This window comes from Carlito syrichta, unplaced genomic scaffold (genome assembly GCF_000164805.1).
Source record: "Carlito syrichta isolate Samal-C Ts95f unplaced genomic scaffold, Tarsius_syrichta-2.0.1 Scaffold315967, whole genome shotgun sequence".
NCBI classification, from domain to species: Eukaryota; Metazoa; Chordata; class Mammalia; order Primates; family Tarsiidae; genus Carlito; species Carlito syrichta.
The window spans coordinates 95,383-108,251 of NW_007260063.1; the positions used below are offsets into that span (position 1 = coordinate 95,383).

General features: G+C 39.5%; 1 protein-coding gene across 2 annotated transcripts in view; it reads left to right on the forward strand.

The window, feature by feature from the left end:
- POLR2B (RNA polymerase II subunit B) overlaps positions 1–12,869 on the forward strand; it is a 48,495-nt gene that overhangs the window by 19,537 nt on the left and 16,089 nt on the right. For both annotated transcript variants that reach the window (XM_008073625.2, XM_021706747.1), the window contains 7 exons: positions 1,056–1,220; positions 4,982–5,178; positions 5,337–5,456; positions 7,822–8,008; positions 10,990–11,133; positions 11,367–11,506; positions 11,611–11,722. In XM_008073625.2, the coding sequence (XP_008071816.1) occupies positions 1,056–1,220; positions 4,982–5,178; positions 5,337–5,456; positions 7,822–8,008; positions 10,990–11,133; positions 11,367–11,506; positions 11,611–11,722 (1,065 nt within the window). The remainder of the gene's footprint in view (positions 1–1,055; positions 1,221–4,981; positions 5,179–5,336; positions 5,457–7,821; positions 8,009–10,989; positions 11,134–11,366; positions 11,507–11,610; positions 11,723–12,869) is intronic.

The following is a 12,869-nucleotide window of genomic DNA, read 5'->3' on the forward strand; positions in this document are numbered from 1 at the left end:
GCTGGGATTACAGGCTGAGCCACCGAGCCCCGCCAGGCTTTATTTTTTAATGTTCTGTGATGAATCAAATAATAGACTGAATGGAATAATTGATGTTCAAGTAGACACAACCAAATGGCATTGGGCATATGAGGAAAAAGGGCGTGAGAAAAAGAACAAGATGAAGATTTGGATGTCATTTTCAAAACGTCATTACTGAACACCCATGAAATATGGGGTCGACTTTCTAAAGGAGACCTGAAGTGGGAGGAAGATGACAAATTGTTATTAGAGGGCTCATGATTAAGTAGCCAAGAGAAGATAGAGTGAGATTGATATTGAAGAAGAGAAATCTGATTAAAGCAGAGAAATTATGTTAGTGTATGCCAATAATTTTTATTTTGTATTTGTGCAATTAAAGAAGAAGAATTTGGAGAAAAGCTATGTGAAAAGGGCTGTTGTTAATTTAGAAACATTCTGGATGGGCATGGTGACTTAAGCCTGTAATCCCAGCACTTTGGGAGGCCAAGGTGGGAGGATTGCTTACAGCCGGGAGTTTGAGACCAGTCTGGACAGCATAGTGAGAGCTCGTCTCTTGAAAAAAAAGCAAACAAAAACAGTAAAACAAGAAAATAGCTCACAGATCAGCTTTGATTTAATATTTATTTTTCATTCTGTGCTTAGCTTTTTTTCCATATTTGTCTATCCATATTATTTCTCTTTTTTACCCTTCATCTATTTCTTCCAGAGTTTATTGGGGGGTGGGGTGATGGGGAAGGTGAGAAATCAGTATTTATATTCCTTTGCAGCTAGAAGTCACTTCCAAATACAGTATTGGGTAATAATGAGAATCTTGGCAGGCAGATAGAAGAGAATGGAAGTTCTTTCTGGTCTAACCGACCAATCTAAACCTGTTTCAGTGGTTTTGAAAAGAAGCCATAAGAGGTTCCTCAGAGTAGGGGAGGCAGGCTTCTTTAGTTATGCATACAATCAACATATACTAAATGGTTCTCAGTGTTTTTATATTGCTGTGAGCTTTTATATTTTCATACTCTAATGATGTTTTATTTTTCTAGGGTGCCAAAAAGAGTGCTATCGGTCAGCGCATTGTGGCAACTCTTCCGTATATCAAGCAAGAAGTTCCCATTATTATTGTGTTCAGAGCATTAGGTTTTGTATCTGACAGAGATATTTTAGAACATATTATTTATGATTTCGAAGATCCAGAGATGATGGAGATGGTAATGTGAAATGAAAGCAAAATGTATTCATACTGTTTTATAAGATCTGGGGTTACTGATTCTTGCTCACCTTAAACCATAGTAGAAAGAAGAGTAATTCTGCTCTGAAGAGTAATTGAGCTGTCACAAGTCTCATGCCATTACTGTGTAGTGAAAGCCTTCAGCCCTGCCGGGCCCTCTCTCCTAATATTTCTGTGTAAAAGAGATATGAAAACCAGAGACAGCCAGAGTTCACTGACAGCAGCAAGCACAAAGAGTAGTAAGGGAAGTATAGCACACATCAGCTCGGTACAATTTAGTAAAAAGGGAAAAGGAGGAGTAATTGATACTTAATCTTTCTAAAAACTTTATTTTGAAACAATTCCAAGCTTATAGAGAAGTTGCAAGAATAGTACAGAGAACGCTTGTGCACTTTTCTTCCAGATTTGCCAGTGTTGCTTTTGCCACATTTGCTTTATCATTCCTTTTTCTATGGATAAACATTACTTGTTTATAGACTATTTTAAAGTAAGTTACAGGCCACTTTCTCTTTATATACTTGACTATATATTTCTTAAGTACCATGACATTCACTTACATAGTTACAGTATGATTATTAAAATCAGGAAATTTAACTTAGGTACAATTCTTTTACTGTACAGATCTTATTCAGATTTTTGTCAGTGTTCCAATAATGTCCGTAATAGTATTTTTTTCTTGTTCAGAATTGAGTTCAGCATCATGCATATCATTTTGTTTTTTATGTCTTTTTTTTTTTTTGAGTTGGAGTCTCACTCTGTCGCCCAGACTGGAGTGCAGTGGCCGCTCCCGGCCACCGTAGCCTCGACCTGCTGGGCTCCGGTGATCCTTCCGCCTCAGCCTTCCTAGTAGCCGGAATTACAGGCATGCACTACCACGCCCGGCTAATTGTTTGATTTATTGTAGAGATGAGGTCTCGCCTGCCCAGGCGGGTCTTGAACCCATGGGCTCAGGCAGTCCACTCACCTCAGCCTCCCAAAGGCCCGGGATTACAGGCTGAGCCACCGAGCCTGGCTTTTTTTATGTCTTTTTAATAATCTTTCCTCACCCTTCTTTGTCTTTCATTAACATTATAGTTTTCAGAGCGGATAGGCCATTTGTTTTATAGAATTTCCCCCCAGTTTAGATTTTTCAGGTGTTTCTCATGATTAGATTTAGGTTATGCAATTTTTGGCAGGAAAAATACTGTAGTGATACGGTATGCTTCCCAGGGCAGCCTATCAAGAGTCACATGATGGCCTTTTGTACCGTTATTGGTCATGTTACCTTTGTTCCCTTCACAGTGGTATGTCTTTATAGTGGATAGTTACTATATCCACTATAAAGTTACTATTTTTGAATCTTTTGTGGGAAGATTTTTGAGTCTAAAGAAATATCCATCCAGTTCCTCATCAAGTTTTTCCATTGATGATCCTTGTCTGAATAGTAAATGTTATTCTTAAAGTTGTGTTAAACTGTCCAGAGTCTTTAAGACCACAGACAAATAAGGTAAAATGCACGCTGAACATTTGCCATAAAGTAGAGTACATTTTAGTTATTAGAGTATTTATTGGTGTGGTTTCATCAGAAAAATCGACTCTGGTTAGATTTTACTTTAGCTTTTACCAGTGGTCATATGCCTTTTTATTATTACTTTTTTAATGCTTAGCAATTTGATTCATTTTGTGAAAGAATAGATAGTATATGTCATTTTTTATTTAAGGAACCCCAGATGATTAAAACTGGATTCAGATAGTATCCAGCCTGGAATTTTCTTGTAAAATGAAAGACCTGATTTGCTTTATGTAAATTGTCTTCTTGTAAATTACTTTTTATTTTTTAGCACTTAGGAAACTTAGGCCAATTTTTACGAGTCTGTGAGTCAAGCATTTGCTTTACGGAAGTGTTTTTTCCCCCCTGAAAGTGCATTGTTATTGTTATTCCTTTTCCCAATCTATAGTCACCTTAGCACAATAGTTTTGTAACAGCAATGCCATTTTCCTTTAAAAAGATCGCTTTGGTTTGCTGTGCTCTCTGTGGCCTCACTTTGGTTTACTTGGCCCTTTTCTGCTGTTTTGGTTCCATGACTGGAATTTGCGTAGTTAAACTTGTGACAATGATAAAAAGACATGGGAATTCAAAGGTAGAGAGGCATTTCAGTATATGTGGTTGGATTATAGGGTACTTACAGAGACCAAAGTTACTGAATGTTACTCTTCATTTCTTATGCAATTCATGATGGTGCACAGTTGGAAATTTAGAAGGTTAGAACTGGAGTGGAACTTAGAAATTATTTTATTTAACCCTTCTGTAGGTGAGGATACTGATTACATGGCTGCTCAGAGGCCACAGATAGTGGCAAGTACGGAATGCAGGTCTCTGTAACAGTGTGGATTTAAAATCATCTTGGTTGGGCGTAGTGGTTCATGCATGCAGCACTTTGGGAGTCCAAGGCAGGGGAATTGTTTGAGGCCAGGAGTTTGAGATCAGCCTGGGCAATAGAGCATGCCTCCATCTCTACAGAAAATGACAGAATTAGCCAGGCATGGTTGTGTGTGCCTGTAGTCCCACCTAGGCTGAGGTGGAAGAATTCCTTGAGTCCGGGAGTTCGAGGCTGCAGTGAGCTGTGATTGTATCACTGTACTCCAGCTTGGGCGACAGAGTGAGACCCTGTCTCTAAAACAAAACGAAACAAAAAGAAAAATAAGATAGTGTCCTTTACAAAATATTGAGTAGTTTTTTTTTTTTTTTTTGAGTCATAGTCTCCTTCTGTCCCCCAGACTGGAGTGCAGTGGCATGCTGTTCACGGCCACTGCATCCTCTACCTGCTGGGCTCAGGCAATCCTTCTGCCTTAGCCTTCCAAGTAGCTGGAACTTCAGGTATGTGCCAACATGCCCGGGTAATTTTTTGATTTATTGTAGAGACGAGGTCTCACCAGGTGACCCAGTCTGGTCTTTTTTTTTTGAGTTGGAGTCTCACCCTGACGCCCAGACTGGAGAGCCGCTCCCGGCCACCACAGCCTCGACCTGCTGGGCTCCAGCGATCCTTCCGCCTCAACCTTCCAAGTAGCTGGAAATACAGGCGTGCGCTACCATGCCTGGCTAATTTTTGATTTATTGTAGAGATGAGATCTCGCCAAGTTGCCCAGGTGGGTCTTGAACCCGTGGGCTCAGGCAATTCACTCACCTCAGCCTCCCAAGGTGCGGGATTACAGTCTGAGCCACCGAGCCCGGCTTAGGCTGGTCTCAAACCCGTTGGCTCAGGCAGTCCTCTTGCCTTGGCCTCCCAAAGTGCTGGGATTACAGGCTTGACCCACTGCGCCTGACCAAGTGTTTTTATTTGTAGGTTAAAGACGTCTTAATAGCAACACTGAAAATTATCTGGCACATTTATTCATTTATGGTGCAGTAAATTTTAATTTGACTGTAAAACTTCTCTAAATTGATTTTAGATTTCTGGAAGGAAGTTTATTTTACCATTGAGTATTAAAATGTGGAAAACAAAAAGAAACTACTATTTACAATGGAATTATTTGTCTTTTTCTAGGAAGTATAATTGCCTGTGCTGATACGTGAATTTTGTCAGAGTTCTCTAGATCTCTGAGGTGTCTCCTAAGATTTTGTGATTCCTTGATTTTCTAAAAATACTCATATATTTGATTAGGTTTATAGGATTCTTTGGCATGTTATAAATTAAGTGACAATTGACTCATTTTAAGGTAAAAGTCTGAAATTGAAAATAACTTATTTAAATTTTCTGATAGGTTAAACCTTCCCTTGATGAAGCTTTTGTCATCCAAGAACAGAATGTGGCACTAAATTTTATTGGTTCAAGAGGGGCAAAACCTGGTGTTACTAAAGAGAAAAGAATTAAATATGCAAAAGAAGTCTTACAGAAGGAAATGCTCCCTCATGTTGGTGTCAGTGATTTTTGTGAGACTAAAAAAGCCTATTTCTTGGGGTATGTTTAGTTTTGTCGTTTTAAGTTCTTTGCTAAGATATAGTTGAGGTACAGTTTTTTTCTTAAAGCTAAAAATGTTAAAATTGAAGTTTTTAATGTACAAGTTAAGAAAAAAGCTACAAACTAAGTGTATTCTTTACTTCTTTTTTTCCCTAAAGGTACATGGTTCATAGGTTACTTCTAGCAGCTTTGGGTAGAAGAGAATTAGATGACAGAGATCACTATGGAAACAAAAGATTGGATCTTGCTGGACCCCTACTGGCATTCTTATTTAGAGGGTAAGGAGTTACAAAATGAAATCCTAGTAGGGAGATTTCACTTCGGGTTGGTCATTGCACACGGAAGGGCTAAACTCTCTTGGTCTGCATGTTGGGTACCTTTGAAATTAGCTGCATTCTCTTTGCTGCGTGCTCCGATTTAGTTCTGGTTCATGTCTGCGAGAGTAAAGATTGTGAGGACAACTTATTACCTGTTATGTTATTCTTTATTCCTCTAGTAGCTTTATAAGATATTTGAGAAAACTGAAACATTGCCTTGATTTTTTTTAAGTGCCAGTGTTGCAATTTTTACTAGTCCTGTATTTTATTAACACACACATATGCAACAGCTGGAGGGAAGTATAAGCGGGGACCCCCCAAAAACTGGAATTTGTTTATAAAAAGTGTATTTATTCTTAAATGTTTAGCCCTTTGCACTCAGATGTCCCCTCTCAGGGGTTATAAAGAGATTACTGGTAATTATACAGAATAGACATAAGACAACACACATTTTTGAAAAATGTATGTGTCCTTGAAGCTTTCCATTCATATTGCACAGAAAAGCAAATAAAGAGTTGGAATTAAAAAAAAAAGAGTTGGAATATATATTGAAATATGCATTTTAAAAAAATCAGCTGGCGTCACGTAGAAGCAGAATTTTGAAGTGCTTTCACATTGGTGCCCATAATTCTTTGTAACAGAAGAAAAGATCCTTTGTATAAGAAAGGAATAAAGGCATCTGTGGGTATGTCCTTTGTATCATAACTTGAAAAGATAGATAAATAAGTTACTGTAGCCTTAAAAAAGACTTTTGAAGTAGAAGGCAGAAAAATATAAGATAAACTTTTAAGTTTTTTGTCATAAGTTAGTTCCTTAATGTCCAAAAATCCATTATAAACCAAATATCATTACAATAAAATAATTGATTCCAATGCTATTTAATTTGAAGTGATTCGTTTTTCACTATCTTGTTAAAAAGTACAGTTGAGTTTCTGATAGGTGATATTGCAAAGGGTTAAACTTCAGTCACTTTTAAAGTACTCTCTGTTTGATGCAATACACCTATCTAGATGCTTTTTCCACTGCTCAGAACAGTTTTTGAACTTGTCCGTTTTGATGCCTTTTAGTGTTTCTGCCATTTTGTGTTTCACTTCTTCCACATCCGTAAAATGCTTCCCTTGGAGGACTTTTTTCATCTGGGTAAACAAAAAAAGCTGCTCAGGGTGAGAAGTGAATGGGGAGGATACAAAGGTCATGTCATTTTTGGTCAAAAACTGCTGAACACTCAGCACAATGTGGACAGGTGCACTTGGAAATTACACATCATGAAGTGGGCAAACATGTTGAAAGAATCTCCAAAAAAAATTTCGCTGCAGTCGAATGCAGCTTGTCACAACACTAGCTGGTACACTGATGCTGATGGAGTCCTAGAACATGTACCTAGCAGGGAAAGCCTGTGTTACAAGGGGCCTCTCTTCCAGAAAGTAATTCTGGTTTTGTTGTTTGGGTCCCCACCCATATATAAAAATATTAGCAGTGATTATTTCACAGTATTGGATTATTGTGATTTATTAATTTTAATGTTGATGTTTTTATGTTTTCCTTTTTATTTTTATTTTTATTTTTTTTTGAGTTGGAGTCTTGCTCTGTTGCCCAGACTGGAGTGCAGTGGCCGCTCCCGGCCACCACAGCCTCGACCTGCTGGGCTCCGGCGATCCTTCCACCTCAGCCTTCCAAGTAGCTGGAATTACAGGCATGTACTACCACGCCCAGCTGATTTTTTGATTTATTGTAGAGATGAGGTCTTGCTGCCCAGGCGGGTCTCGAACCCGCGGGCTCAGGCAATCCACTCACCTCAGCCTCCCAAAGGCGCGGGATTACAGGCTGAGCCACCGAGCCCGGCTCCTTTTTATTTCAATAGCTTTAGGGGATACAAATGATTTTTGGTTACATGGATGCATTGTATAGTGGTGAAGAAGTCTAGGCTTTAAGTGTACTCCTTACCTCCATATTGTCCATATGTCTAGAATGAACTTACACTTTTATAATTAGAACAAGTTTTAATTTTGTTTTTAATTTAATTAAAACAGTATGTAAGACAGTACAAAAGGATAATTAATACAGCAATTTTGCACGTTTTCTTATTTAGTGTATTGTAGATTGTTTTTCAACCTTTTTTATTATCCCATTAAGGATCTTCTTTTGACAGTTTTTCTAATTTTCCTGCCATGTATGTTCATGTACTGTGTTGTGCCTTAACCAAAGGAGTTGCGACAACTTTAACCCTGCCTGAACCATGCTTCCCCCCTCCCCACAATGTTGTACCTGTTGCGAATGCATATTGTAAACCTCCACATGTTAAAAACAATACCATTTTATTTGGCAGTATGTTTAAGAATTTGCTTAAAGAAGTGCGGATCTATGCACAGAAGTTTATTGATCGAGGAAAGGATTTTAACTTGGAATTGGCAATTAAAACAAGGATTATATCTGATGGCCTAAAATACTCCTTAGCTACTGGAAACTGGGGTGACCAAAAGAAAGCTCATCAAGCCAGAGCTGGAGTATCTCAGGTAAAGGCTGTCAACTGTGACTGTAGGTTTGATAGGAAACATGTTATAGGATTAGTAGATTCATTCACTGAATGCCAATTATTTTGCTTTTTTTTCTTGGTCAAATCACTGGAGGCTTTTGAATTATGAAAAAGAATTTTTCTTAAATTAGCTATTAGCATTACTAATAGAAACTTGGGTTTTGGCTTGCAGTTTAGAAACTCAAGTTGGTTAATAAAATAGAGTAACTGCTTGGGAGGTGAGCAGTCCATGTTAATGAAATCTTTATGTCTTCATACTAGAAGTTTGTCTAGAAAATAAATGGGCATCCTCTTTTGTTGAAAAATATGGTACTTCTAACACTGATTTCTCTGTTAACGCCTATTGTATATACAGTGACTGCAGTAGCTACTTTTGGGTGGAGGAATGGGGCGAAACTTTTTTTTTTTTTTTTTTGAGTTGGAGTCTCACTTGATCACCCAGACTGGAGTGCAGTGGCTGCTCCCGGCCACCGTAGTCTCGCCTGCTGGGCTCCAGCGATCCTTCCGCCTCAGCCTTCCCAGTAGCCGGAATTACAGGCACGCGCTACCACACCCGACTGATATTTTGATTGATTGTAGAGATGAGGTCTTGCTGCCCAGGCGGATCTCGAACCCGCAGGCTCAGGCAATCCACTCACCTTAGCCTCCCAAAGGCACTGGATTACAGGCTGAGCCACTGAGCCTGGCTGGGGCGAAACTTTTAAAAGATGTCTCAGTAGGCATTTTTATTTTTAAATTCGTTGTATTTGCTTTTCATAAAAGTTCGAAAACCTCTAGTGTGCTTGTCTAGCCTTGTGGAATTTTTGTGAGGATCTCCTCCTCTTTTCTGTATTTAAACTTGCCTATACCAGTGTCACTCGATTGATTTGACACTCAGACACCAACTTCAAGTTCCTGATTCCTAGAAACCTGGATACTCTAAGAAATTCTGTGGACCTGCTGATAGCACAGTTGAATTTTCAGTTCTTTTTAAGTCAGTAAGGATTTATTTGATGCATATGGTGTTTGTGGTGGTGAATTCACAAGCATGCTTGAGACGCTATCCCAGCCCTTGGGCTGTTCACTCATGTAGCACATTGTGCACCTTGTGTGCTGTTAAATGCCACACTGCAGATTCAGTTCAGGGAAGCACTGTTGGGACCTCTGATGTGCCAGGCACTCTGCCACATGTTGGAGATGCAAAGATGAATGAAACATGATCCCTGCTCTTCAGTAGTTGACGGTCTGTGCTTGCAGAGAGATGTACAGAGATCATTACAACACGCACAGTAAGCATTGTAACAGGGATGTGCATGCCCACTCTGTGGGAATCCTGGAGAAGGGCACTGAGCACAGCCTGGGAGGGCAAAAGGTGACGCCTGGGCTGAATCTAGACGCATAATTGGGAAGCATCCCAGGTTGAGGACGGGGGTAGAACCAGCAGCTCACAAGAAAGTTTCTTAATAACATCCTGAATAAAGTGTTGGTGGAAGGAAAGAACGTTTGTATGCTGGGGAGAGAAGAGCTGCTCAGGGTTTTCAAGTCAAGGCGGGGGCTTAGCAAGACGGAAACAGCGTATCGAGGGAAGTGGCACAATCATTTCTGTTATTTAGACAGAATCACAGTAATTGGCAGTGTGGAGAAAAGACTTGAGAAGGGCAAGGTTAATGGCAAGAAGAATGTTGCAACAGCCTGGATGAGAAATAATTAGGGCCCAGACGAGAGCAGTTTTGTAGAGATGGGGAGTGGAGTCAAATTTGAGAAGTTTCTAGTAAGTAAGTTTCTTGAGACTTCGTGATTGATTAGTTGAATAATGGAAAGCGCCATAGAGTCCAGAAAAGGGAACGGTTCTTCCTGGAGGTGGGTCAGATAGCTTTATAGAAGTGATGACATTTCACCAGGCAGATCAGAGTGGGGCATGGTCAGAGGCTTGGCGGTGAGAGGGTGTATGGCGACGTTGATGGAGTACAGGAGTGTGGGGAGACAGGCACAGGGCTAGGTGGTTTGGGACGTCACTGAGAAAGGCTCTACAGCCATGCTCTTCTGTAACCAGGTGCTACCTGTTTAGTCTTTTCGAAATGGGTGAGTGATGTGTATGTATCCGTGTTTCAGTAATCCTGGTAACTGAAGAGGATGGATTGGAGGGGGCTGGGTAAGGACTTCAGAGGTGATGGAAGTAGTATAGGTGAGGGGTGAGGGGCTGGTTATTGCTGTGACGTTGTGAAGGCAGAGGCAGAACTTTTTAGAAAACTTGAAAATCGAATTCACAGGATGTGTTTCTTGATGTGTTGAAGGAGGCACTCGGAGACAAACGATTTTGAGCTTTCTGGATTGGGAGAGGGATGATGCCGTTAACCTATGACAGATTTAGGAAGAGGAAGGAGGTTTGGATTGTTTTAGGGCTGGAGGAAGATGGTGATTTGTTAATAGGAATGTAGAACTTGGGTTACCTGCTTTATATCACTCTAGATATTATCTTATTTATGAGTATTACCTTCTTTAATATCCTATAAGTATTTGTAATGGATATGAATATCTCTGTTGGATTCAGAGGTCTTCCTCAGCCTAGAAAAAAGTACTGAGTTAGGATTAGGGATGTCTGCTCTGGTCAAAGGAATGTGAGTTGGCAGTATTTAATTTCACACCTATGAGTACCTAATATATACCAAATACTGTTCTAGGTGCTGAGATACAATAAAAAAAATCCCTTCCTTCGTGGAATGATGCTCTAGTGTTCAGAGACAAACCATAGAGAAAATGTGTATGTGGTACGGTAGTACTATATGCCACATATTTGTCATCCCTGCTGTAAGGAGCAGTTAAGTTACAGGGTTAAGCAAGATTATTCAGGGAAAAAATAGAGATGAGGAATGGAGACAGTTTGATACTCAGTGGATCATATGTGAAAGTATTACTTTGCCTCAGTGTCATAGTATGAGTCATGAAAATGCCTGCTCTTTAAAGATTTGCTATTTTTTCTAGGTATTAAACCGCCTGACTTTTGCATCTACTCTTTCTCACCTGCGCCGTTTAAATTCCCCTATCGGTAGAGATGGCAAGCTGGCGAAACCAAGACAGTTGCACAATACGTTGTGGGGAATGGTGTGTCCTGCTGAGACCCCAGAGGTAATGTGTTAGAATTTATGTTCAGAAAATCTGCTAGTAATTGTATAGGGCATCATTACTTTTAGAAGTAAGTTAATTATGTAGTGTGGTTTAGAACTAAGATATCATTTATGATTTTGTTCTTAGAAAGCAAGGATGAATCTTGAAATCAAGTTGAAGGCAAGATGTTTATGGAAAAGAATTTCGATAGGCCTGTGAAGTCACTATGGAATAATACTTGGCTTGTATTTTAGGGCCATGCTGTAGGACTTGTGAAGAATTTAGCCCTGATGGCTTATATTTCAGTAGGATCTCAACCATCTCCAATTCTGGAATTTTTGGAAGAGTGGAGTATGGAAAACTTAGAGGAAATTTCTCCTGCAGCTATTGCTGAGTATGTATAGATGGGTTTTGGTTTTTAAGCTAGTCTTTAATCTTTATTTGTAGCTTTATATAGAATTGCTAAGTGCAAAATGCTTTGGTCTTTTTTCGCTGTAGTGCAACCAAGATTTTTGTTAATGGCTGCTGGGTTGGAATACATAAGGATCCTGAACAACTTATGAACACCCTAAGGAAATTGCGGCGTCAGATGGACATCATTGTGTCTGAAGTAAGAACCTTTAATTGGACCGGATGTGGTAGCTCACACCTATAATCCTAGCACTTTGGGATGCCAAGGCGAGAGGATCACTTGAACCCAGGAGTTTGAGACCGGCCTGGACAACATAACGAGACCTTGTCTCAACAAAAATTTTAAAAAATTAGTTGGATATTGTAGCCTGTATCTGTAGTCCCAGCTACTCAGGAGACTGAGGCAGGAGGATCTATGAGCCCAGAAGTTGGGGGCTGCGGTAAGCTGTGATTGTGCCACTGCACTCCTACCAGGGTGATAGAGTGCAACCCTGACTGATGAAAAAAAATTTCAGTTAGCTAAGAGGGCATAGTAGGTGGAATTTTTAAACAAGGCATGACTAGTGAAAGTTATTTTTGCACTGGCATCTTTCTTTGAACTGAATTTCCTTGAATTGTAAAATATATTGTCAAAAGTCTAAGTTAAATTTAATTATATAAGTCTTGCTTGCTTTAATGTTTTGATACATACTCCTAAAATTTTTGACACATTTAAAAATATAAAATTATGTTTTATAACTCAAATTATATTTTAAAATAATAATTCTTTGGGGGATCTTTTTATAAAACTGAAAATACTTTTTTTTAAAGTTTTTTTATTTTTTTAAAATTTTTGAGTCAGAGTCTCACCCTTGCCCATTCTGGTATGCTCATGGCCACCACAATCTCGACCTGCTGGGCTCAAGTGATCTTTCTGCATCAGCCTTCCAGGTAGCTGGAACCACAGGCACCTGCCACTTTGCCTGGCTAAATTTTTAAAAAATTTTTTATGGTATAGATGTCTTGCCATGTTGCTCAGGCTGGTCTGAAACCCCTGAGCTCAGACAGTTCTCTTGCCTCTGCCTCCCAAAGTGCTGGCATTACAGGTGTGAGTCATCACACCTGGCCAGCTATCCCCTTTTTAAAAGTTGAGTCTGTGGTGGCCGTGAGCATGCTGCTGCACTCCAGCCTAGGCAACAGAGTGAGATTGCAACTCAAAAAACGAAGGGGGATAATTGCCTGGGATTTACCTTCTGAATCCAGAGATTCATTCATAAAATGTGATACACCTCTAGTAGATTTTTTTATGTTTAGGTGGATACTGAATTGCTTTGGGATTAGGATGGATTTTTTTTTTTTTTTTTTTG